Raw genomic sequence first — 25,056 nt, 5'->3', positions numbered from 1 at the left:
AAATAATATAGTGGCAAGGTTTCAGCCTCAATAATTTTTATACTCTATCATTTATTAATAAGTTCTTCCTTGACTGTGCCATGCCATGTTGAACCAACCTGCCTGGAGGTGATACAATAAAGTATCGAAACGTCGCGACGAATTTAATAGTTTTATTTATCTTGTCGCCTATAACACCCTTTTTTACGGAATCAAGTACATATGTTAATAAATAGTTTCCTGATCCTGTCTTAAATATTGACTATAGTTGAAAGAATGATTTTAAACGTCATATTTTTTTGCAAGAAAACCCTTCGTTTGTAATAAAATTATCTTAATTTATCTTTATTAAAGCAAAATGAAAACAGAAACAAAGCCTTTATGTTAATTTTTTTATACAGACTTATTTTCACACATTATAAGTACAATAATTATTTGCGCGTAAATTGATACGTAACTGCAAAGTTAGTTTTGCAAACTGCAACAATAATAACTGTAAACAGCTTCATTAAAATTAAAACAATTGTGTAAGGACTTCATCTTCTTAATTAAGTACATATATAACACAAGAGTACTAATGGTAATATATCGAGATATCAAGATAATTTGTAATCGAGTCATGTTTGGATCCGAAAACGTATGTCTGTTTTAGAACTAACTGCATGTGAAATGTCAAATAAAATGACAAGTTTTGACTTGTAAAACGGTAAAACGGCAAAATGGGATGTAATTGGTCACCGACGTATACTAATACGAGTAGGATCGGTTTTTTTTCGAAGGTAAATTATAAATTTAGTTTTTAAAATCGTCACTTTTTTGATCATGCCATTTTACCTTTTGACTTGTCATTTTACTTGACATTTTACAGACATACATTTTCGGATCCAAGGATGACTCGATTACAAATTATGTTGATCTCTCAATAGAAGTAGTTAAAGATTCTTGAATTTCTTGAATTAATGAGATATTATTTTTTTCTTAAATTCAATTGCAACACAATTGTCCACTTCTATATTATTTATTCTTCTATATTATGTATTTTTCTGACAATGAAATATTATCTGTAGAAGAGCAAAACTGAATTTGTGGTTTATAAGAACCTACATAATAAATTCAAATTGTTTTTCACCTGTTTTCATAATTGTTAACTCTAGTATAAAAAATGTAATACTAACAATGTATCCTATAAGTAAAAGAGCAAAAGGACCTTCAACATGACTCCACTGCAACTTTTCAGCTTTTTTTTCCTGTCCTTTATTGCTCTTGTAAAACTTTACAGCCTTTTGAACTTTGGCATTCATATAAAGATCAACAGCCTAGAAAACATTATTTATAGGGCATTATTTTTTTAAACGTACCAACCTCATTTTGCCAATGTGAGATTAATCCCGCTTCAAACATTTTCAAAATAAATAAATCAAGAGCAGGTAATAAAACAGAATTTTTTCTCAACATCATAACGCATTGCTCCCAATAGAGATCTTCTTTCATGACATGAAAGTTATCAATCGTATCTTCTGTAATATAATTTCCAATGGCGTAATTTTCTAAATATAGATAGGTTTCAAATTTTATTTTTAATACATAAGTAGCTTTTTACCAGAAGGAAGACGCTCTATCGAAAACCCAAATTGTCCACTTTTTGAAAACTTTAACAGTTCTTCTTCCGATATGGGATGGAATTTGCTTACGATTTTAATATAATTTGGCTCTTCAGTATGTTGTATTGACATAATCCAAGCGTCTTGTGTAGCTCCCCAGTCGAGTCCGCTGTTGGCAAGATCTTCAACGGTGTTAATCGCATTTTCGTATGTTGGGATGGTCATGACTGTTGCAAGACCACTGCTATAACTACTAGTTAAAAATAAATCTAAGATTAACATCAACCCCATCAAGAATTTGCTTGCAACTTCAACTGGAATCCGTTTCAAAGATACAGATTGTTGAAAAACCGGTTTTAAAACAATAGTAACTGCTGACTTCAAAAAGTAAATGTAGGTAGTTTTAGGTTTTGGAGAATATCTAAAACAAATGCCCATTAATTAAATAAAAAAAAAATTAAATTTACTTTAAATTAAATATCTTGTTGTGGTTGTAGCAAAACATTACGAGTGATAAGACGAAAATAGCGACCACAAGTGTCAATATAACACAAAACCAAAGATGAGAAGAGTAAGAAAATAGAGGAGTTAACCATCGTTGTGATAATCTAAAAACAAGTTTACAAAAATTATTGCATCAATTACTTTTATCATTTTATTTTACTTAGGTGCTGGCACTAAGCAAGTTATTCCAGTTCTCACCAAAGGTTTCGAAAGTTCTAAAAAATGATAACAAAATTCCCAAGTATAAAGTGCGGCTAAAATTTATATTTATGAAATGTTTTTTCAAATACACATTTTTACAAAATCCAACATCTGCTTTGTCCTCAACTAAATTACCCAAAAGCCCATTTCCCGACCAATTGGGAAAAATGTCACCCCAGTAGTCTTTCTCGTTAATTACAGGAACTGGTGTCATGTTATATTTAAGGGCAAAAAGGACCGATGACAATAATTCAGAACCGTGGTGGTCTTCAGCTGAGTTTCCTTGAAGAATAAAATGATTCGGAGAAAACTGTTTAACAAGATTACCAATGATACTATAAGGTTCATATGTAAAAGTAGCCATTTTTAAAGGCCTTCCAAGTTGGTTTTGCAGTTTGTTGGGGTACAAGTTTTTACCAAACAGAAAACTTTGATTGTTTGCAAACCACCTATCTATCAGAACAGGTTCATTATTGTCTGAAAGACCAACATATTTGTGAGTTTTTAAATCAAAAATTGTATCATGATTTGTTGGTAACACAAGTAAAAGATCGCTAATAAAATATAGTTGTTCAAGATTAAAAAAGTCGGTTTCAAAATTTTTGGAAGGATTTTGAGGCACTATTAGAAACTTCCGTTTATTGAATCTCTCCATCTTGAGACGTATTTCTGTCTCAAATTTAATTAACAAAGCCGTAATATTATTCGTGTAAATTATAACACTTTGGCACCCATGATAATGGAAAATTAAATGAGAGTTAAAAGAGCCATTAAGTGCTTTAATTCGAACGATGGGTATATCTCCCATATAATCAAAATTCTCATTTGAGAATATTAAAAGACATCGACCATTTTCAAGATAGTTGTTAATAATAAATTTTACTAAAATATTGATATAGAAATTGTTGAGCAACATTTTTGTGTTGTATGTTGTCTAGAAATTGTGTTCTTATTTATATTCTTTAGTTGTTGACCAATTGTGAATATTTCAGATTGTGATTCATTTTTAATGGCAAAAATACCTATATTAGAATCTCGTGATCTAGAATAATTTTTTACGTAATTTTTTATAAAGTTTTTGTTATATACCAAGAACTGAACTTGTTAGAAGCAATTTAGTCATCAGTAGATTAGTTTATTATGTGTATAGGTAGTGGTATTGTAGTAGATAAAAAACACATTAGTTTGAAATTCTCTTTATTTGTTTCATAATTTTTAGTATAATAATCTAGTAAATAGTCAATAATCTATTTTAATTAAGTATACTATTGTGTGAACAACCATTGAATGAGAGATGCAAGAACGTTTTTAAGATATTTACAATAAATTTCCTCAAAACGGATGATAGGAGGTATCACATGGTCGACGAAATTAAGGCGTGTTAACAATAAAACAATCGCTTTTTAAAGAACTCATTTAAAAACTTGTCTTTTTATATACAAACAATATTGAACAGCGTCTCACATTTTTTGAGCTTTCAAAGTTGGCAACAATGGTAAAGTTTTCCTTGCTGTACAATAACAAATTTTCTACAAACTGAAACCTATTAATCTCACTATTTTAGTACCTACTTAGACTATCAGATTGTTTGGGTCAAGCTATTATGTACAGTGGTCTATTTTGATTAGCAGATTGTTCAAAAGTTATTAGAGCGAAATGGTTATTGCTAGATCGTGCATAAGTCACACCGTGCACTTTTGGAAAAATAGAACAGTTATTGGACCCATTACTGTACAACTACCTACGAATCAAATATTTACAAGATGAGTACATGATAAAAGTCACCAGTGTTCAGAATTGAGTACGCCATCATTAAAAATTGACTTATCTTTTTTACAAAATGATAAAAGAACGGAAATGAAAATGACAAGAAGGTCAGATTTAAGGCTTATGGCTCGAAATAGACCCTCTGAACACTATCCTTAACAGCTAAAATATCATGAAAACTTGAATGATTATTGGAGGTTATCTATCTAGGATTTGGTCATTTTAAAATCTACTATTCACAAATTTATCATTGACTATATTTATTAAAATGCAGGGGACGTGGAACCTTGAAGACGAGTTGACTTGAGATATGTCATGTTCTTCGCCAAATAATACTGATTGTAGCTACGCAGAACAACGCAAGGAGTCCCTCATTGTTCCGTTTTTCTGGGGTTTAAGGGCGTTCCTTCTGGTTTCCTGAGTTCCACTCTTATTGCAATTGCAAGTCTACTAACATCAAGAACATCAAAATTTGGCACTTTCATCACTAACATCCTGTCAGAAAGAAAATGGATGTTGCATATAAAGCGATAGGGACATCCTCAGTTTGGCATCACTTAGTTGAGGAAATCGTTAAAAGTGTACTACTCGATATCATTCCTTAATCCCGCTTTGAATTCTGGAGGAACTTGTTTTTGGAAGCAATCGTCGAAAAATTGGCCCATGCTCTTGTATAGATGTTTCTTTACTCCGCCTAGACCGTGGCTCTCATCAGGATAAATCTATAATTAGAAAATCAAACTTGTTTGAACATTGATAATTTTTACCATACCTGCTGCCGGAAAAGCGTGCCTGCCTCTGAGAGGGATTTCACCAAAGCCATAGATTGTTGAAGGTGGACATTGTCGTCGGCTGAACCGTGTACCAGATAAAACATTTTATCCTTGAGAAGATGCGCTTTTTTGCTAACGTCAGCTTCGTCGTATCCTTTGTAGTTGTCCGTCACGTTAGGGAGGCCCATGTAACGTTCCGTATAGGCGGAGTCTGAAACCGTTTGAAACAAAAAAAAAGAGTGAAACGAAAGGAAATTCACGCATCGCAAAGGGAAACGGCTATAACAAAACAAATAAAACATATCTAAGGATAATGGACGATATTTTTATTCCGGTCGGGTTGGAAAGGACGTCAACTGTCAGCGTTGATAGTTGAATAAAAAGTAAATTTAACTTTATATCTTTTTTCTTTCTCTCTCTGAAACTGAATAGTTAATGTACTTGTTATTATTTTTTAATAATCCAAATTTGATCAGTTGTGATAATAACTGGTAATATAAATAATGACTATTATTTTTCTATGTTGTAAAGATGTCTAGAAACAGAAAAAAAAGCGAAAATAAACCAGTCTAAAATGTATTTTCTTTGACAAAAAGAAAAACAAAAATATGTTTGTAGTGCTTTAGCTTTATTTTAATATTTAATTTAATTTTATACTCATATTTTTTGATCAAGGTCGTACGACTGGACTTTGAAAGGCAAAACTCAAGTCTTTCATTTGATTTGATTGTGTAAAGTTTAAACTATTACAGTTTGTCAAAATAAATATTATAAGTAAATTATCTTTTATCTGCAAACGTCACAAAAGTGACCACTTTTATGACTAAATGACACAGGTAAAAGTTTTACTTTTCAGACATGGAGTAAAAACACTGTTTTTACGCCTAGGCGTTTTCACTTTTACTTGACACTTACTTTGACATTTACCACTGTTGTTTCTTTCTTGTCCCTTTCGCTTTTTCAGCATTTTCTGGAGAGGTACAAGGTAGATTATCAGCATTCGACATTTTGCACTATAAACTACACCAGTTATTCACCAGTTAAATCAATCAACACTTTCGAAATCTCAACACAAATTCCGAAATTGACGCGTGACGTTTGTTATGATTTTATTGCAAAGCGTCCTGATTATTGAGGTGATTTACTTGATTATTGGTGTGTTGCTCTTTTCGTTCCATCTGAATCGTTTGCAGATAAAATAGTATATGTTATTTGGAGTAAAAGTGAGTTTATGTGGCTCAGCTGAATCCATTTGCCTCACTCCGTTCGGCAAAATGAACGTTCAGCTTCGCCACATAAACAATCACTTTTACTCCTAATAACATAATCTACTATTAATCTTAAATTTTGCTACTATAGTTATAACAACAAAAGTAATTACCTATTGCACGTAGAGTATTGGAGACAATTATTTGATTGAAAAATATTATATTATTCAACGAGCACATAATGTGAAGCTGATTCGTAGTACAATGCCGTTGTAAATCCTAAAGATTGCATAAGAAAAAATGTCATCAAACCAGGAATTCTGATTTAAAGGTACTGAATAGTTGAATAGTAGCTTAATAAATATCGAAGAAACGTAGAGACTACGAGTACATACATGAAAATTTTAAGCTTTGCTAACTTAATATAGAAAGAAAACAAACAATCTGAATGACAAGGAGTGGCGCCAAACTTGTTTCATAGTTTTAACATCTGACTAAAGCCGGTGTTGAGTTTAACTAAATACATGTAACTATATTTTTTTCATAACTGATTTCGACTTAGTTTCATACTTTATTAAATATAAGAAAAATATTGGTAACATGCTTCTACGAGTATTTCTACTCAGTGAAAATTTTGTATAAATCAAAGTAGGTAAATCAAGATATCAAAATATTTTTTCAGGTTTTAACTTATTTGAAATATGAACCATATAAGAAGCCATTAAAAGCCTTACCGTAAAGCTTCCAATTGGTAACCGGTGCCACAGCGATGGCACATCGAAAAACACTTTTGGGACTTGCCAGCGCTAATGCGGCGACGAACCCACCATAACTCCATCCCCAAACGGCCACCCTCCGTTTATCGATGAAGTGGAGTGTATCTCGCAAGTATCTGAAATAGAATTTTTTTTCTTCAAGGTAAATTAAGCAAGGTTTTATCGGCTTCTTCAAGTTTAATCTACTTGTTTTGTCTTGTACGGCAGCGATGTGCTTAACGAACATTATCCTCGTAAAAAAGAGTGGATAAGGGGATCCAGAAACGTAGTGATGTCTCGGTTCAGAGCAAAATTACTGGGATAGGTCGGAATTAAACTGCGGCTTTTTGCCCCATTTACCAGAAACGTTATCCTATGGTTTGCTATGTTGATGCCATGTACACAAGGAAAGCCAATGGAGTCTATGATCGGGGATTGATAAGATAAATAAAAGAGAGCATTTGGGCAGATGCCAACATTCGAATAATTCATATAAGTAAAATTTACGATGCAAGAATTTATCCGCCCTAAATTTTCATTGTTTGAAAGGATATTTTTGAACAAAAAAATTGTTTGTTTGGGTTTAGCAAATATTTTTATATGAATTATCGTGTAACAAAAATATGAAATTTCACGAAATATCCTATCATTCGTATAAATTACGGCTTGACTAACCCAATTCTGCAATTTAGAACAATCGAGTCGACTTCGTCCATTCCCTAAATTTATGCATTATCGAGCTGAATCGAACTTACTCTGTAACTTCTAGCTGATCAGCCACTTCGACCGACCCCAATTTGTAATAAACTTTATGCAGAAGTTGGTGGCCTTGACCTCCAGATCCTCGCCCGTCTATTTGCGCAATAATAAAATCCTTATTTCCTGTCAGATACGTGTTCCAATCTACCCGCCACCTTTCTGTTACCAGCTGACTCCCAGGGCCCCCATACACCTGAACCACCAGGGGATACCTCAGGAAATAACCAACATCAGCACTTTTTTAGACCTGACACAAATATCTAGTTACCTGGTAATCTCATCTTCTCTCAAACCGGGCGGTAAGTGGAGTCTTACATGCGCTTGATACCCCCCGGAAATCTGGACCGGAAATGTCTTTATTTGTGGCATAGCCATCTTGGCTACCATCTCCCTCAACTTGGTATTATTCTGTAGATTGACTATGAGTTTCGGCTTGGGCATCGCCGTTTTGTACAAAACACTGTAAGGAATCGCCGGACCAAGGCACTCTAAGACGTAGTATTTCGAATTAGGGCTAAATATAGCATTGTGATAGAGGCATGAAGGTTCAGTTGGTGTTACTTTTTGTTTCTTTTTGCGCCTCTTTGGCGCAGGTGTTGTGATAACCGTACTATCTTCATCTTCATCCCAGTATTTGCTTTTCAGAAGGTATATGTCTTCGTCCATGAAGAAATAAGGAGGAGTAGTAGGGGCAGGCTCTGGGACGCAAGTGAGACACACCGGAGGAGGCAGGGTCGCTCCGGTTCTTGGCGGGACTGAAGTTACTCGGTAGAGGTGTTGTTGGCCTGGTTTATTTTCGGGTATCCCCAAGAAGTAGCTGTTTGAAAGAAGAAAATGTATTATAAATCGAGCGGAGGCGGACTTGTTGAGTTTCGGAGTGTATAAATGTTTCATGCACGTAGCCGTGTTCAGTTTTTAGGTCAACATAAGGGTGAATTAAATTTATCTAAGTAATCGCACAAAATATTAATAAAAAGAGTGCTTTCTCTTCGTTTTTGTGTAATAGAACAATCGCAAAGTGTTAAAATTTACTTGTTCCGTCTAATATTCTGCTTGTCTAATTGCCACAATCAATGTAATTAAAAAAAATAATTAACATATAACTCAAATAAAACGTTAGTTAAAAACTAATAAAAAACTAAAACTGCATGTACGCAAAAATATATGTCATAATCCATTCTCTGAAAACTAGCTCTAGCTGTATGCACAGAGCGGAAGTTGGGGCTCTAAATCTTGGATCATATCTCACAACTGCAGCGAAAATAAATAAATTTCTAAGCCACTTTTTGTCCAAAACCGAGCTTTGGCTTCGTCTATGTCTTTGCATACAAACAGCACATTAAATTACACGCCGTCTTCCAGTTTTTCAAATCAGAAAATTCAAGCCACGTGCTCCCTATACTCCAAAATGTCAAATTCCGACTTACATGACGTCGTTCGAATGGTCCCAAGTAAGAATACGTGTCACCTCGTACTTCCCATGTGTGAGAGGAATAATTCGCCTCTTTGGGATATTGACGGAGACGGCGTGACGGAAATAACCGGCGGGGCCGTCCCTGACGGGTGCCACTGTGATGTAATTGCTGCTGTCTGTGCCAAAGACCGGGCTGTCACCCATGTCCACCCAACCGTGACCGTCGCTGGTGATTCTTTGGGTCTGGGGAGGAAATATTGATAAATAACGGCTAGGCGGAAATTTATGTTTGGAAGAACTGCTGAATTTCATGTTCAAAAGTTGGTAATGTGCCGCTCAAGTTTTGCTGAGTCTTTATTTAATTGCTTGCCCTTTCATCCGGAAAAGTTTGGGTTTATGACGAACTTGTTTCTTGTTTGAGGAGGTTATTGATTACGAAAAACTGAGGTTTTTAAACCAAACTTTGAGAGAGTTTTGCTATCGAGAAAGTTTGCTAATGAACAACTCTGGAGATGAGCACTTTTTGAATCACACCTAAAAATGTATTTCACTGATATTTTTAAAAACTCCTGTTGTCATGTTCAACAATAAAAAAGAACCATTTTATCTTCCTTCGAGGCCAAAGAGGGAAGAAAAAAAACTTTTACATTTTAGCACCACTTGAGTCAGAGAGATTATGTCGAGATGCTAACTTTAGTTTATTTCCATTTAATGATTCATTTGGTTTTAGATTTACCCTACCTTATCATACTATTTTTACCTTATTATGAGGTTGATACTAAAACAACTTCATAAAAATATCATAACTTTCTGTTTTACGGCTCGTAAATTTCTTATTATTGAGGATCACTGTTGATAATTCTTCTCGGATCATATCGAAATGATTTACCTATAAGTCTATTATGCATAATAAAATCGGGATAACTGGAGTAAACATAAAAAATCAATTTGGAGATTTCATTCTAAAGCGTAAAGCCATCTCCATCACTTTTTTATGAAAAAATGAATTACAAAAGTGCTTACCTCTCTGCAATCCCATTTAGGACTGGTGCATATTGTGATCAAAGATAAGTTCTGCGGTCTGTTTAACCAAACCACAGAAATCTCCGTCAAACTGATCCAAGAAACTGAAGTGAAGTAATATTCCCTGAAACCTCAAACAATTTCAGCGCGAACAACATTAAACTAATCGTAAATGAAATGTCTGACTTTCCGCGATAAAGACTATAATATTTGTTGTTGCTGCGGAATAAATTAATGCTTAGTAGGGGTCGTATTCTAGATCGATCTACTCCAGACAAAATTTGCAATTACTGTGCTAAGAGACGAAGCGAATATCCTAAAGAGAAGATAATAGATAGAGTTCCCGAGAAGTTTTAATTTATTTATATTGATTAAATAATTAATTGGATCGCAAACAAACCTCCCTCTCTAAACCCGAAACCCATTAGAGTAAAGTCCCTTGAAATTCAATAAGGTCTTCTTAGACTTACACATTGGCCAGTGCAACTGGTGGGATCACGGTTTTTATCTTGATATTCGACGTGTCGGCTAAGTCGGCTATGGTCAGGGTTACCTTGGGATTTCTGGTTCCAGGTTTGGGATACCGGAGCGACCGGATATCAGGATAAAGTCGGCCTTCATTTGCCGATCCATACCATGGAAATCTCAACTCTTCCACCAAACTGTCGTTGAAAGATGCGAAAACTAACAAAAGACCGTCACTCGACATCCATAAAGCGCTGTTGCTACCCAAGATCTCTTCTGTAAAATGATGGGTTACTCCGGCAACTTAAGATGGCTTATCTACCTTCGTAGAGCCAGTCCGGAACTCCATGACTCACCACGCCCGGAACCGCGCTGTTGGTTATTCTATAGCCAGTGTGCGAAGTGGGACTCTTCCTGTAGTAAATATCGTAATCCTGCACCATTATGAGGCCGTGGCCTCGAGGCGCCCATTCGGCTAAGAGCAGGTAGGGATGCTCTTCCGTTTCCGGCATTGGACGCAAAGGGAAATCGTTACTGTAAATAATTGGATAGGTAGGCAAATTATGCTTTCTGATAGCGCCTATCTGATACCTTTTGAGTCGGAAGCCGGCACTTTAGACTTAATTTACATAGGCGGAAAGGTTCGCCAAGTACCTAATTAGTCAACAATAACTTTTCTAAATAAATATAATTTTGTCATTTGTGTTATTCTATTAAACAGGAGCACATATTTATATTTTTGGGCTATAAGAGATAAAAAGTAAAAGAAAATTTAAGTTAGTAACTTAAAAATTTCACTAAACAAGTTTTTATAGAAAAAAACTTGAAACTTGTTTACTACTAAATTGCGTTTATTTTGTAAATTTAAATTTTGCTTTGTAAGTTATTTCTACTTTTGTGTGCCCACGGAGAATTTTGAACAACGTTATCAAGAATCGGTGACCTAATTAAATTGAATGGGTGAACTATACCTACCCTGTTTGAATGTCGTAGATTGTATACTGCGCCAAGTAGGAGTGTCTGAACAACTTTTGCACGTTCTGTGCCAAAAGCAGATATCTCTGGTCCGCGCTGAGCTGGAATCTGGCTGGATTCAACCGCAACTGTAAAAAAAGCAATACAAAACGACTAGATTAGCGTAAGAAATATATACTTACGAAAGTTTGGTTGGACATCAAAGTGCGAACTGACAGGTTGGACGCTTTCATGATGCTGATGCCTCCCCATTGGTCCTTGTAGACTAACTCTTCGCCTGAAACATTTTCAGCTGAAAAAAACCTACAGATTTTCCGGAGGGAGAACGAAAAGTAATTGCTTAAACGACGGCGGGATTTCGCATCGTAAATAATTTATGTTTAACCCTTCCCAGATGAGAAGTATTTGTCCCTCAAGAGGCAGCGATAAAGCGGCCTTTGTGCTAAAGATTTGTCTTGTAGAGAATTATTCTTTTGTTAATAAATTTTTATGTTTTTCTTGAAAAGTGATTTGAAAATTTTCTATTTAAATAACTGATCGGAAGGTTGCGTGGCGATACGTTCCAGAAAGAGCACAGTAAATCCCATTTTTACAAGAAATTCAATTTTCCTTCTTCCCCGTCGTTCCTTCTTCGAATACGCATTGTAGTAATTCAATACTAACAGAACGTATCCATTGAAACGTAACAGAATCAACTCACTCGACAAATTAATATAAACGTGAAATTTTCGAGAAAACGAGAAAAATCCAAATCTCCATACGAATTTTCATACTGCGATTTATTAAAAGCAACAGAGCTTTAATTTATTGCGCCTAAGGGCACCGAAAGTCGAATATTACGTAAAAGGGCGACGAAATAAATTATTAGCCATTAAAAGAGGAGATCAAATATTAATTGTAGAATCGATCGCGTGTGGCATAGGAAAGTATGTTTTCAGAGATCATTTTAAATTCTTTCAGAAGATAAATTTTCGCCATTAATGAAATTATTAGTTTGCGAGAGAAGATAAATTGATGGCTTTAAAACGAAAGAGGATTTAACTTGGATATGGTAAACCCAATTTATGTTTTTACTTCAGACCAGTCATGTGTGAACATCTCTTTAATCTTTTATTTTACTCCAATTACTGAAAAAAGTCAACAACAAAAATATTAACGTCGTATTTTATCGGAAAAACTTTTCGTATTTTTTCTTTTTGTAGCAAATAAAAAAATTAAGTCTAGCTACATCAACGCTTCACCCCAATTGGATAATTACATGTCATTTTACACAATCACATAGCAAACTTATTCCGACACAAAATAAAAATTTCAAAAGCTGCACAATTTAGTTTAAGTTTTACTCCACTTCGCATTTTTATCATGTAATGAAACAAAAGGACTTGTATGTGTATTAGACTTAACGATATTAATGTCACCATTTTCGAGGTGAAGAGAGTCTCTAGTTTTAAAGCTTTCAGATTATTTCAGCCAATTCGCTTAACTCGGGAAGTTTCAATTGTGAAATTACTTTAATCTCAGTTGCAATTTCATTCTAACAGGATTATGTACAGGTGTTTCAAAACTCGCGCCCCAGAGAAAAATGCCAAGTAAGATAAGGTATCAGAAACATGGAAAAAAATGTTTCAAAAATTCTAATTGTTAAAAAATTTTACCATTTACTTTTTGAGATTTGACTTTTTTATGACTATTTGATGTTGCTGATGACTTTGTATATCATGTAAATGAAATTTGTCTTTTGGGTTGCATGGCCAAGAATCACCCTGTATTTGTACATAAAATTGCTTAATGTGTGTTACCCTTTTAGTCAATAAAATCAACCATTATACACAGAAATCTCACAAAACATCATGAATATAAAATTTGTTGAATTCATTGTACCCAAAAATGCAGTGATAAACGAATCAATATTTTAGTTATTTGACTTTTAATTAAATCTTGTGTAAACAGTTAATAACGAAACTATGTAATTTAATTTTAAAAATTCTCGTATATTTGATTAACCACTTATGTAAATGTACATATTTTATTTTTAATACACACCTAGATAAATACATATAGGGTAATAGATAAAACTCCAATAAAGTAGGTACCGAATTTTTATTTCCAGATATTAATAAATTAAGAAAAATACGACGATTGAAATACCATAAAAACGACTAGAGAGTCCGTAAATATTGAAATTTGTCATTTTTGTTCCAAGTACCTAAAATGTAGCTTTTGCGGTCGAATTGTTGTTGTTTTGGGATAGAGATGAGTCCGAAAAAGCTTTTTAAGTACGAGTTACAAACATAATTTTTTTTTGTTAAAACTTCCTAAAACACATTTAAATTTGATCATACATATGTATGATAAATGTGATCAGAGCAAATATTTCTCGAAAATAGTGAGCTTTTATGCCATGCTACCATAGTAACAACATCGTTTTTTTTTCGTCCACAAAAACTGTATTTTAGGTACTTGTACCTAAAACTTTTTTAGGTGTTTTATTATTGAGTCCAAACTCATTTTGTGGACTTAAATAAATCCGTAAAATAGCAAGTTTTAAGAAAGTTAAAAAAAATGTAATTTTTAAATAGTAACATGTGTTTATTCAATGAAAAAAAAGATAATGTGTATTTTCGTGTCTCATCAAAAAGCGTAGAGAGGCCAAAAGATAAAATATACACTTATGACATATCCTAAAAAGAAAAATGCCCAGATATATTATTCTGCAGAGTGAAGTTATTTGTCATTGTGTTTTATGCCTCCGTATATAAATGACCAAGGATTTGCTCTATCGTGCAAGAGTGGCGCTGGAGTTGTTGATTTTTCAGAAAAAGAGAGCTTATTACATACTCGTACGAACAAACAAAAGTTGAAATATTCTTTTTACCCCAACTTTGTTACACGAAACAGTAAAATGAAAACTGTTAAAAAAAATTGGGAAGCAGCGACAATCCCACAATTGCTTTGTAACTACGTGAAATTTTGCGGCAATGTTTAATCCTGAATTTTAAAATTAAACAATGTACCATTCTTTAGCAACTTAAACTTAAATCTTCAGAAACACGTTTACAATAGGTGTCTACATTGATTTGTTGCGAAATTAGGAAATGGGAAGCGTCACTACGACATTCAATAATTCCACTTGGGGATGTTAGAAAGTTTAGAATGTAATTTGTTGGCAGAACTTAAGGCATTCTAGAGAGCTTACAAAATCAATGTCATGGGTGTTTAAGATTGAAACTAGGGGATATTTATTTGAACAAGATAATTACACATTTACATAATTCATAACATACTTTTGTAGATAATATATTTTACATTATTTTGTACCTTCATCTACCTAAATAGGTAGATGTAGTAATTTATTATTTGAAATATGAGTTACACTCCTGACTTGTTACACCCACAAGTCGTAAATTTGCGTTGAGATGTGATCATTTTAAAATATTCAAAACACGTAATTTACACGTGTCCAATAAAATATGCGAAGTTTAGTGCTAGTGAATTATGATTAATGTTTTAGGAGTAGTATTTTTATTAAGGGTTTGTTTTATGTAAAAACTTGTGTAAAATTATTGGAAACCCATCTGCAGTATCGCTTGTTGCACCCCCGAATCAGCGTCCTTCAATCCCCCGCACAGGTTTAATCTGCCTCGACCTCCCGGACGATTTATTTTCGAATATCTTTCGGAAGCACAGCCATAAATAATGCATGTTTGATATCGTTTGCAGGAAAACCTCCTCCGTCATTCGTGACCCATCGATTTCTTTCTCCACTGACCTGAAATCCACGTGCCGTTAAACCTCAACGGCTGAAAGTCGTGGCTGAGGATGTCCTGCAGCTTGAATCTGGCTCCTTTGATCCGGGGACCTTCGTCTGGGGGAGTTAAGAGAACTACAGATGTCACAATCAAGGCCAGAACTACCACGATGACGAGGAGCGCTATGAGGATTCCGCGCCAATTCCTTTGGTTCGTGTTGCTTGACACGAGCTCCTGAAACAAGGAGATACTCTAGATACCGAACTATAAAATAAAATAAAAATAATTTGGTTTTGCCGTGGCTAGGATCCAAATCTGGGTTACTCCGGCCACAACGTAGGGTCCTAACGACTAGAGTGACTAAACGGTTTGCTATATTCAATTTGTTTTCTTAGAGGCAGTCTTTAATTTTTTTCTGTTGGATGAAACTTAAATATTCATGAAAAAGCATGCAGTTTTCTACAGCTAATTTGGTTCGCTGTAAAGGTTTCGCCTACAAAAAAAACCATACCAATTTACTAGTTCTACTTTTCTATTTTTATTGCCTAGGGGTTTTTGCTTTAGATCAATTAGTGAAAGCGGTTCTATTGCCTGCAGTCATTTGTTTGTATTGATCGTTGCAGTGTTACAAGTTTGGTTTAATGCTCAAGCGAATCGGAAATAGATAAATCGATCTCATTTACGTTTTTTTAATAATACGTAGATCATTTTTTTTTTAAATATGTATTCAATAAACTCTGTTTTTTGAACTACCCATGCACTATAAAACAACCTTAAGTGAGTCTCTTAGTAAGTAATTTTAAAGTAGGTATGTTTCTAAAACTTTGTTGGCAAAATTGTGGTACTTACTAATTTTTTTTTATTTATTGAAGAATTTTTTTTTAATTATTACTATTAGAACTTATTTCATATCTGGTGGCGAACTGACAGTGACAGAAAAAACACCTGGAATGCGCTCACTTGGTTAAGATAAAAAAATACATGGGCGTAGTTTTTTTTCTCTAGAATTTTCGTAGCTGTCATTTTGAAAGAGTTTGCAATCGGGTGATCACAAATAAAGACCAATATTTAAGTAGGAAAAATCATTTAGATGTAATAGTTAATAAATTTATTATAACCGACGACAGCAGCCATGAAAGCGATTTTTGCTTTAGTAATTTGAAGGCAAGGATTGTTAGGAATATCATTTAAAAAAATTCTTTTCAGGCGTTAACGATTTAATAATTAATAATTTGTTCATGATTCTTGATCTTATGTATGAGTATCTACTTATTATAATTTTTTAAAGAATAAGAGTGGTTTTGAAATATTATTTAATAAACAATATTTTTTTTTAATATTCAGTCATTTTTGACAACGTCTGTTCGCCACCAGATTTGGAACAAGCTCTACCAATGTGTATAAGGAACAAAATTTAGGGTGTTCTCTTTAAAAAAGCAACTATACCTACTTATAAGTTTTTAAATGTGCTAACTACATAACGGTGTAGAAACAGTTTTATTTTTTCGCAATGATGAATAAATATTAAAGTGAGGACTTGTTAGAGTTCTGTTAAAAAATAATTTTTTGCTATGTCGATAGTTAAATTGCTGTTTAAAAGATTATATAAATTATGTTTTATTTTTAAGTTTTTTTGTTGAAGAAATGAACAAAACAAAGGAATAAAAATTTAATAGTTTAATTCATTTCACTTTTGCTGTTTAAATAGTGAAAGTCGGAATAAGTACAAAATGGCAAGTGTTTTATAACATTACATTGCAGCAGTTGTTTGCCTATTTTAAATGTCACAAGCTAGTTGTAAAAGTTGCATCGTTTTAATATTACATTTCCGTAATATTGTATGACATTTTTCTTCAAATCCTCACAAATCGTATTCATTCCAGAGCCATAAAACTAACACCAGAAAGGTCACCAGTACCTTAATTAATTTCTCCCATAATTACCATTTTCAGTGGAATAGTAATTACTTGCCACGACATCGTGAGCTTTGTTGCTGCTTTTCCAACATGAAAGCTGCGGTGTCGACAAGAATTCCAATCGTTTCGCTTTAATTACATTTAGTGTATTTTCCTCGTTTTTTCTACTCATTTTTCTTTTGGAAAATTTTATCTCACAGACACACTTTTTATGTGAGAAACAGCAACACACAGATACATATTTTATCAGAAACGAGCATCGAACTAAGAAACTTTGCTATAAAGAGGAGGCGGAAAAGGAAGTTGGAAACTCGCAGATAACTAAACTTGACTTGAATTCTCAACACTTCTTGTGAAATATTTGTAGCAATTATTATTTATTGTTGAGAGTCGGCATAAATTAGGTTTCTTGGAGTGGTGATTTTTTTGTCGCCCTTTTTTTTTAATATAAAAAAAGGTTTTGTTTCATTCAGTCATCTTGAGACATCTATTGTTAGACGTCAGATAAAAGAGAATTTGAGAATAATTTCAGATGAAAAACTACACATTTTCATGAATACTTCAGAGAGGCTACCTTTCTTTCATCCATCTCGCATTACTCAACTCCGGGCGAAATGTTCATCTTTGACGTATTTTTTTTCATCAAAAAACGAAAGAATCGATACTGACTCATCTAATATTAACTTTGCCATTAATCAGTCTCGTGTCACTGTCAGGCGTGAATTTTAACCTAATTAGGTGAGTAGCGAACGTCACTTCCAGAAACCTCTTTAAAAACAAACAACAATTTCGCACACGCACGGAGAAAATTGATTTTGACTCGTCGTTGGCTTCCCCAATTGGAATGTTTGTTTTATGGGTTTCGATTGACGCCTGGGTGTTATTTTCAGGTCTTTGAAACAACGCAGCATTTTACACAGCTGTCTTTATCAAGCGAATATAAAAAGCTCGCTTCGTGCTTAATCCCATTATTCCGCCATTCACTGCAAATATTTGTAAAAAAATAATGAAACATCGTAGAATTTATTAGCAGATATCTAGCCAAGAATTTGTCAAATGTCGCTTTGGACTGGACTCCCATTAATCAGTTTCATTTATTCCAACTTGACCCATTTGTCGCAGATTTTCTAATAAATTGTGAAGATTTTTCACTCAACAAAAAGAAGATCTCTATGCCGTGACCAGGATTCGAACCTGGGTTACTACGGCCACAACGTAGGGTCCTAACCACTAGACGATCACGGCTAACTCAGATCTTGGCAGAAGTCAATTAGAAAGGCTTAAGCGAGGTGAAACGCTTTCTCCTTGCTCCAGTTTAAAAGTTATTGAAGCAAAAAGTTGTAACTAATGTCTAAAATGATTCGGAATCAATTGGAACAAAACTTACAATCACATTCAACCACCCACTCACCTGCTTTTCTAGCTGTTTATATATTTAGCTATTTATATATTAGGGTGATTTGAAGTTACCTCCAATTGCATAAAAAATTAAATAAATAGTAGTAGTTTAATTATTATTTCTAAATCTTATTCATTCTCTTCAACAAAGTCTCTCGTTTAGTTTTTTAAATGTATTGAAAATAAACAATTCATAATATTAAAGAGAAGTTTCATAAGAACAAATCATGTATGTGACTGTTAATAATTTATTAATAAATTTTAGTGTATAAGGGTATTTTATGAGTACGCAAATAAGTCTAAGCGTGTTTATGCACAGTCATAAATTTCCTTGATTATTAATTCTCTTCAGTTGAAAATTGCATATATGCAAATTGGTTCAGCACTACACAAGTTGACAAATTGGATGACGACATAATTTCTCCAATTTTGCAGAACAATAGAAAATCTTCATAAATTTTATTTCAAGAGAAGTCAATGCTTCTTGAAAGACAAAATAAAGAAAAATCTTTTCTACAATGAAGATAGTAAGTCACCTTATCGCTTGGTATCCGTTTGAGAAAGAAAATAAAATTTTATCGCTACGTCAAACTTCTTGTTGCAGACTTGATGTCCTCTTTGTTGCTGCAATTTAAAATAAAATTTTCTCGTTTCATCGTAAATGTCAAAATATGTTAGTGTAGTCCTCCTAAAATTTCATTTAACAAAGAGAATGTAGATGGAAATCTTGTATTCTGTTCCTATTTTTAATTATTTTGCATTTCTGTTTGAATAGAACCATTGTGTTCGTAGTGGCAAGTAATCAATATTCAGTCAACTCACGTTCATTTAAAAATAAAACACTGATAATCGGTTAGTTGCTCTAACATTTCCTCCTATTTGATGTACATTTTTCTAATTCAAATTCTAATAATCTTCATAAATATAAAGAAAGATTATTTAAAAGGGAATAAATTAGTTTTGGAAGATGCTGCTTTAATGTAACGTCTTAATCCAGCCTTTGACACTTAAATTAGCGCAACTTGAGCATGAGCAATCGCGTTAGTGCACAAACCAGCCCCAGACGTTTTAAATTAAATCAATTCTTTTAGCAAATGCGTCACCCCCTTTATTACTACGAGCAGATATTGTGCTAATAATATTCCAGCCGACTTCAGAGTGTTGTTCAAATTGGAGAAAGATTGATATTCAACTCGGGCTTTTTCATTTTAATGCGTTTTAGAACTCTTGCGTCAAACAAATAGACAAATTATGTAAAACTTGGTATAAAAAAACATATAAAGATGCTAATGGACATATCTAAAAGTTGGAAGCGAGGAAGAAAATCTCTTGCAACTTTTATTGTTTTACTTTCTCTTCAGCTACAAATGTTTAGTAATAGCTTAAAGTTTTACTTGTGCTTATTTTACCCCGAGGTGGGAACGCTAAATTCCCCTTTAAAGTTTTCGTAATAATTACACCAAAAGTTGTGAATTCATTTTTGTTTACATGTCACCGCTTTGATTTATTAGCTTAGAATAAAAAAGACCTTTGGCGTGTTGTGACTGCAAATTCTTGCTTTTGTTTAGTTTGGCTTCCTGGAAACATGAACCGTCTGTTAAAAGCTCGCAATATTCCTGCCTGTGTTTTAACATTTGATGGTTGATATTTTTTCATGATTTGGTGTTTTATTTCTTTCAAAGGTTCAATTTAAGAGTCAGAATAAATTCCAAAAAGCAACCGTCCTTTCACTGTTTCTACTGTAAGTATCACATTGAGACCTGCTCTGGCCGAATGCCGACTTTTTCATGCAAATGAGCTTCTCAAGCTTTTTCAGCAGTTATCCCAAAAAGAACGAGCAACACGTCTGTTATCTCACGGTTTCGTCACGAAAAGATAACCAGCTTAAACGTTGATTTTGTATATTGTGAAAGCGGTCGAGAGCTTTGTCAGTGTCAAGACACGCGATCGGGTTACATGGAGCTTTAAGCGCACTGCTTGATTTATTTGCTTGTTGAAAAGGTCGACAAACATTAAGGAGAAATATTGGATTGTTGATAGGTATAAGTTAAATCTGGAAAAATGTCATTGGCCTGAAAGATTTGCACAGGGAATGGCAACAGTTGACCGATAAAATCGGAAGTTCTCTTAAACGATTTACAATCAATTGGTGGACGAGCTTTGGGAGTACTTCATAGAGATATATAAAAGCGATACGGTGGCTAACGGAGGCTTCTGCACAGTTTATTTTTGATAGGAGATAAAGTTAATTCAGGCACGGCCTTAATCAAGATGTGAGGAGGTTCTTGAGAAATATGTCGTCATTCAGAATTCAAAAGCTTTGTTCTTTGGAAATATCAAAGCTGAACGGAATATCTTAACTAAAAACTAAGTTTTTCATCCTTCTTTTAAGTGGGCTTACTGAAATTTGTAAAAGTACAGTAACAACATTTAATTTTGTATTATTTAGTACGTTAAAATAGATAATTTTTAAGATGCAGAGAGGCATTTAGAGAATGAATATTTTAAATGATTTCAAATACATTTTAGTAGCTTCTCTAATTAAATGTTAGAATTATTACAAGCAGTTGTTTTTTTAAATTTTCTAATGTCTAATAAATGATTGCTTTCAAAATTCTGAAAAAATATGGATCTACTCGTAAATCCTGCAAAGCATCAGATGCAGTTATTTTTTAATAGCATACCAAATTTCCATTATGTAGCTTAATTTCAGCTAAGCTCATAAACACGCCAAAATAACTCAAATGTTTATATTAGATTTAAAAAGATTAATTAATATCAGTACTTTCGAGGTGCCGACTCACGAGAGATTTCGGCTTGATTTGATCTTTTTCAATTTCTTTTTCATTTGCTTGAGAGGTGCTAAGCTAAAATTTCTTTTAAGTGTTAGTTTCCTGAATAAATATCCAACAGATAAGTAATAACAACAAATATTTTTACTGAAAGCCTGTCAAACCTATAATTAGCGATGTTGTTGTCTTAGTGGAAATTGACTGAAATTACAACACACGCACGAGCTGAATATTAACCTTTGGAATATAGTTGGGAAATTCGACGAAAACATTGGGAATGAAACACATTTTACTCTCAGAGAAACCGCTTTCCAGCCTTTTATGTTTTCAGCAGATGGTAGCCGCCGTAAAATATACCATTTACTGCTAGGATTGCAGGTCAGCAGCGTTGACATCCGTACCCGGATATTTGAGGACATGAGCCGATATTAAATTACGCCATTCATCATCTGAACGGATTTTGTTTTTTTTTTGAAAAAGTTTACGCTAATAAAGTGTGCTTTCCTAAAAAGTAGCGCTTTATACGATTTCGCATAACATATGTAGAAGAACATGATTTAAGTCAGTGACGAATGTAAGAGACAGAGGACTAATAATCTACGATTTTTGTATTCTCAATTTCTTAAAAATGTCGCAATTCTTAGTTTCTTCTTTCTATAGATGTGTAGATATTTTTAACGTTGAAACAACAAAATTATGGCTGCCAGACTTATTTGCCACCAACATAAACAAGTCGCTATGCTAGGATTTTATATATCACAAATGAAACTACAAATGAAAAGATTTTGAGGAAAATGTAAAATTTTAATAATAAAATTCTACATGCTCAATATTGTTAACTACTTGTATTATAACAATATAATAAATATCTAAATAATAAATATGCGTATATCGTCAGCTGTAGTATTATTTAAAAATATTGTTTTAACTAAAATGTGATTACCTACTAGAAAAATTTTACATTATTAAGAAATGATATATTACGCCTTATATTTTTTTATTCTACTTTTTTGACATTTTGTTGTTTAATATTCCGGCAGTATTGGTCAAATATTTTATATGACACAAAAATTAAAATATTTTTCTTTTGACTATGCATAATTTTTTCAGTGTTAATTTTTTTTCCTATTTTAGACTAATTTATCAATTTGAAAATAAAATATCAACACACTGATTTACAAGAAGATGCAGTTATCTTAAATTCCGTAAGGGTACTTAATTAGTTGCTTAGTGGAACTTGAAACTTATTCTTCTTAAAAAAAAAAAAGACTGCAGTTTTGTTGAACTGTTTTTAAATATTAATATTGTATTCAACGTCATTTTAATGTTTTCATAGAATAAAAATATCTTTATCTTGAAATTAGTATTTTTTTAAATGACTACATTGATTAAGTCTTAAAAATGTATTTAAGTTAACAGTTTTTTACTCGAAATCGATACGTTTGTGAGTATCGTGAGTTTTATTCGAATTTGTCTGCTTAAAAAGTTTGTAGAAGTAGGTAGATACTTAAAACAGATACAGGGTGTTTCACATAACTTTACGAGGCTTGCGCCTAATGTACGCACCCAAATATACAAAAGTCACAGAACACTGGATACAAAAAATACAAATTTAATTATTTAATTTTTGGAAACCCATGATAGTACTTGTCAAACTAATCTCTGTTTCATTAATAGTCATAAACTGCAGTTTTTCAGAAACAATTAATTATCATTTGTTCTATCAAGAGACGGCATGAATATGATTGTAGTTTATCTATCTTAATCACTAACTAACTAAAAACGTTGTAATTTTTTAAAGGGTGAACAAACTAGAGAAGATTATCCAATTTTTCAAAATTTGTAATCGAGTTCGTATCGGAATATGTATTATTGATTGCATCTTACAGGCGCAGGCCACGTAAAATTACGTGAAACACCCTGTATTTAAAAATTTAATGTGTGGATGTTAGCTTAGTACAATTTTATGGTTCTTTGCGTTTAAATTAGCCAAAATATGTTTGTGAATAAAAATACGAGTTTCAAGTTTCAAATTTTTATCGTCCTCAACTCAAAAAACAAATAAAATGAACAATAGTCGTTTCGACCGACCTTTTATTCTTTCACCGCCAATAATATAATAAATGATCGCTAATCCTCCAAAATCTGAAAACAGGTGTTATTTCTCGTATCATTTCCACTTTCGCTTTCTTTCCCCGATTAATCCGAGTTATAATTTGGTATAATTCGTGGGTCCATTTAGCGACGTTGGTCGTTCCGCACCGCGCCAACCCGCAAGCTATCGATTGGGTTGAAAAGTAGGTGAATAAAACCAAGTTGGTAAAAACCCCATTGGCATTTCCCATCACCATAACAAAGGTTGACACTTTTGCGATCGATGGATGTTGCACTTACCTCGTCGTCGAAGTCACCGTGATCTGCCATGTCTTGTGCACACCCCCGAGGAGCACTACTACACTAGTGACATAACTCAGGAGCAAGTCGACGTCTTCACCGCCGAGTTGGGGCTCATTGGGCGCGCTTCTGAAAACAAATTTTCGTTTTACCTCGAGAAAAAATAAATGGGATCTTTTAGGCAACAAGTAAAAATGTCTGGAAAAATTTTCCGACGGTATTTTCCACTTTTGATCCATTACAAGTTTCCCTTATTTTTGTTTAGTAAAAAAGTCTTTTTTGTTTTCTTAAAATTTTATAGTTTCAAAAGACTTTTTCTGGAATGGTGCAACTTACCTTCGGTCACACTGAAGTGGAGTTTTGAGGAAGGCGTCGCGACGCGTCTTTCTTTATCAACGACGCTTCCAGAACTGGATGGAGCCCGGGTAAGACAAGCGCGTGCGCATTTCCGCATTGTTTATTATTTCATTTCTTTCACATGTTTAATAAACCTGGACGTGGAGGAAAGAAAGCATCATGAATACACTCTTTGTGGTGCGAAACTGGGCCAGCCTTAATTATTTTAATGAGCTGAAGTCAAATTTCAGCGACGCGTTTGCTAACTTTTGCTGTCTTCTAATTCCGTCAATTTTTGCCTCTATAGTTTCGTTTTTGTTTCAAAAGCACTTTCTAATTTAAGACACGGTTGTAAATTATAGTGCGTGTTTAAAACACGTTAATATTTTTTTGTAATTGGCTGCTTAGTAAAGCTTCAAAACTACCTTTAAATTGAAAAATAAAGACTTTCGTGTGTACAAATTTACTAAATTACGCCACATTATTAAGGGGGTTATGGTGCGGATAATGATATATTTTCCTCTTTGTGTTGTGAAAATCACGTAATTACTAATTTGAAAAGGTAGGTATACGTATAGTGTCTTTGGCTTTAACATGATGGACCCTCATATACTTATTGTTAAATTTAATTTGAAATCTTTGTGCTTTGAAGGCAGTGTGGGTGCTTTAAATTTGTCTGTTAGATAAGGTCAGAAAAAGGGAACAAAGCAATGCCATCATTGCTATAACTACCATTAGTTATATGTTGAAAACTTTCTCGCAACTCCTGGATTATCCTTTTTTTTTTCTTCCTCTCTTGAATCATTACCAGTTTTCAACCCATATTTCATATTTTTATAACATCCTACATAATATTCAAACAAGATAATATGCAAAATCTAATTTATTTCAACATCATTACATTCACAGAGATGCAGAATGTCCGGAAAGTCGCGCACCTCCTTGGAAGGGAGTAATTGGATAGTCTCCCAGAGCACTAAGAAATGTTTATAAAATTCTATCTGTCAAGAAATTTTGACATTTATTTTTTGACATTTGACATTTTTT

General features: G+C 33.4%; 2 protein-coding genes and 1 non-coding gene across 4 annotated transcripts; all 3 read right to left on the bottom strand.

The window, feature by feature from the left end:
- Positions 1-1,079: 1,079 nt before the first annotated feature.
- LOC123011819 lies at positions 1,080-2,940 on the bottom strand. Its single transcript, XM_044409459.1, has 7 exons — positions 2,613-2,940; positions 2,385-2,567; positions 2,245-2,338; positions 2,048-2,188; positions 1,580-2,001; positions 1,342-1,526; positions 1,080-1,295 (listed from the first exon to the last, which is right to left on the bottom strand). Exons 1-7 carry the CDS (start codon positions 2,938-2,940, stop codon positions 1,080-1,082), a joined length of 1,569 nt encoding a protein of 522 aa, XP_044265394.1.
- A 536-nt stretch (positions 2,941-3,476) lies between these two features.
- On the bottom strand, positions 3,477-24,079 carry LOC123010478 (inactive dipeptidyl peptidase 10). Of its 2 annotated transcripts, none has more exons than XM_044407391.1 (14): positions 24,010-24,079; positions 23,674-23,802; positions 15,194-15,407; positions 11,607-11,701; positions 11,425-11,552; positions 10,772-10,983; positions 10,455-10,725; positions 9,985-10,108; positions 8,975-9,204; positions 7,816-8,364; positions 7,544-7,759; positions 6,768-6,925; positions 4,825-5,036; positions 3,477-4,774 (listed from the first exon to the last, which is right to left on the bottom strand). In XM_044407391.1, exons 2-14 carry the CDS (start codon positions 23,701-23,703, stop codon positions 4,637-4,639), a joined length of 2,577 nt encoding a protein of 858 aa, XP_044263326.1. In that variant the 5' UTR covers positions 23,704-23,802; positions 24,010-24,079; the 3' UTR covers positions 3,477-4,636. The 2 variants fall into 2 exon arrangements, with proteins under 2 accessions (XP_044263326.1, XP_044263327.1); XM_044407392.1 differs by having other exon boundaries at positions 15,194-15,404.
- On the bottom strand, positions 18,263-18,334 carry Trnah-gug. The gene has a single exon. It is a non-coding gene; the product is annotated as a tRNA-His (tRNA).
- Positions 24,080-25,056: the final 977 nt, after the last annotated feature.

This window comes from Tribolium madens, unplaced genomic scaffold (assembly GCF_015345945.1).
Source record: "Tribolium madens isolate multiple individuals breed KSU strain unplaced genomic scaffold, Tmad_KSU_1.1 Scaffold_91;HRSCAF=231;Tcas5.2_LG7, whole genome shotgun sequence".
In the NCBI taxonomy this organism is placed as follows: domain Eukaryota; kingdom Metazoa; phylum Arthropoda; class Insecta; order Coleoptera; family Tenebrionidae; genus Tribolium; species Tribolium madens.
The sequence above is the reverse complement of the archived record's forward strand: the minus strand, read 5'-3'. Positions and strand labels throughout refer to the sequence as shown.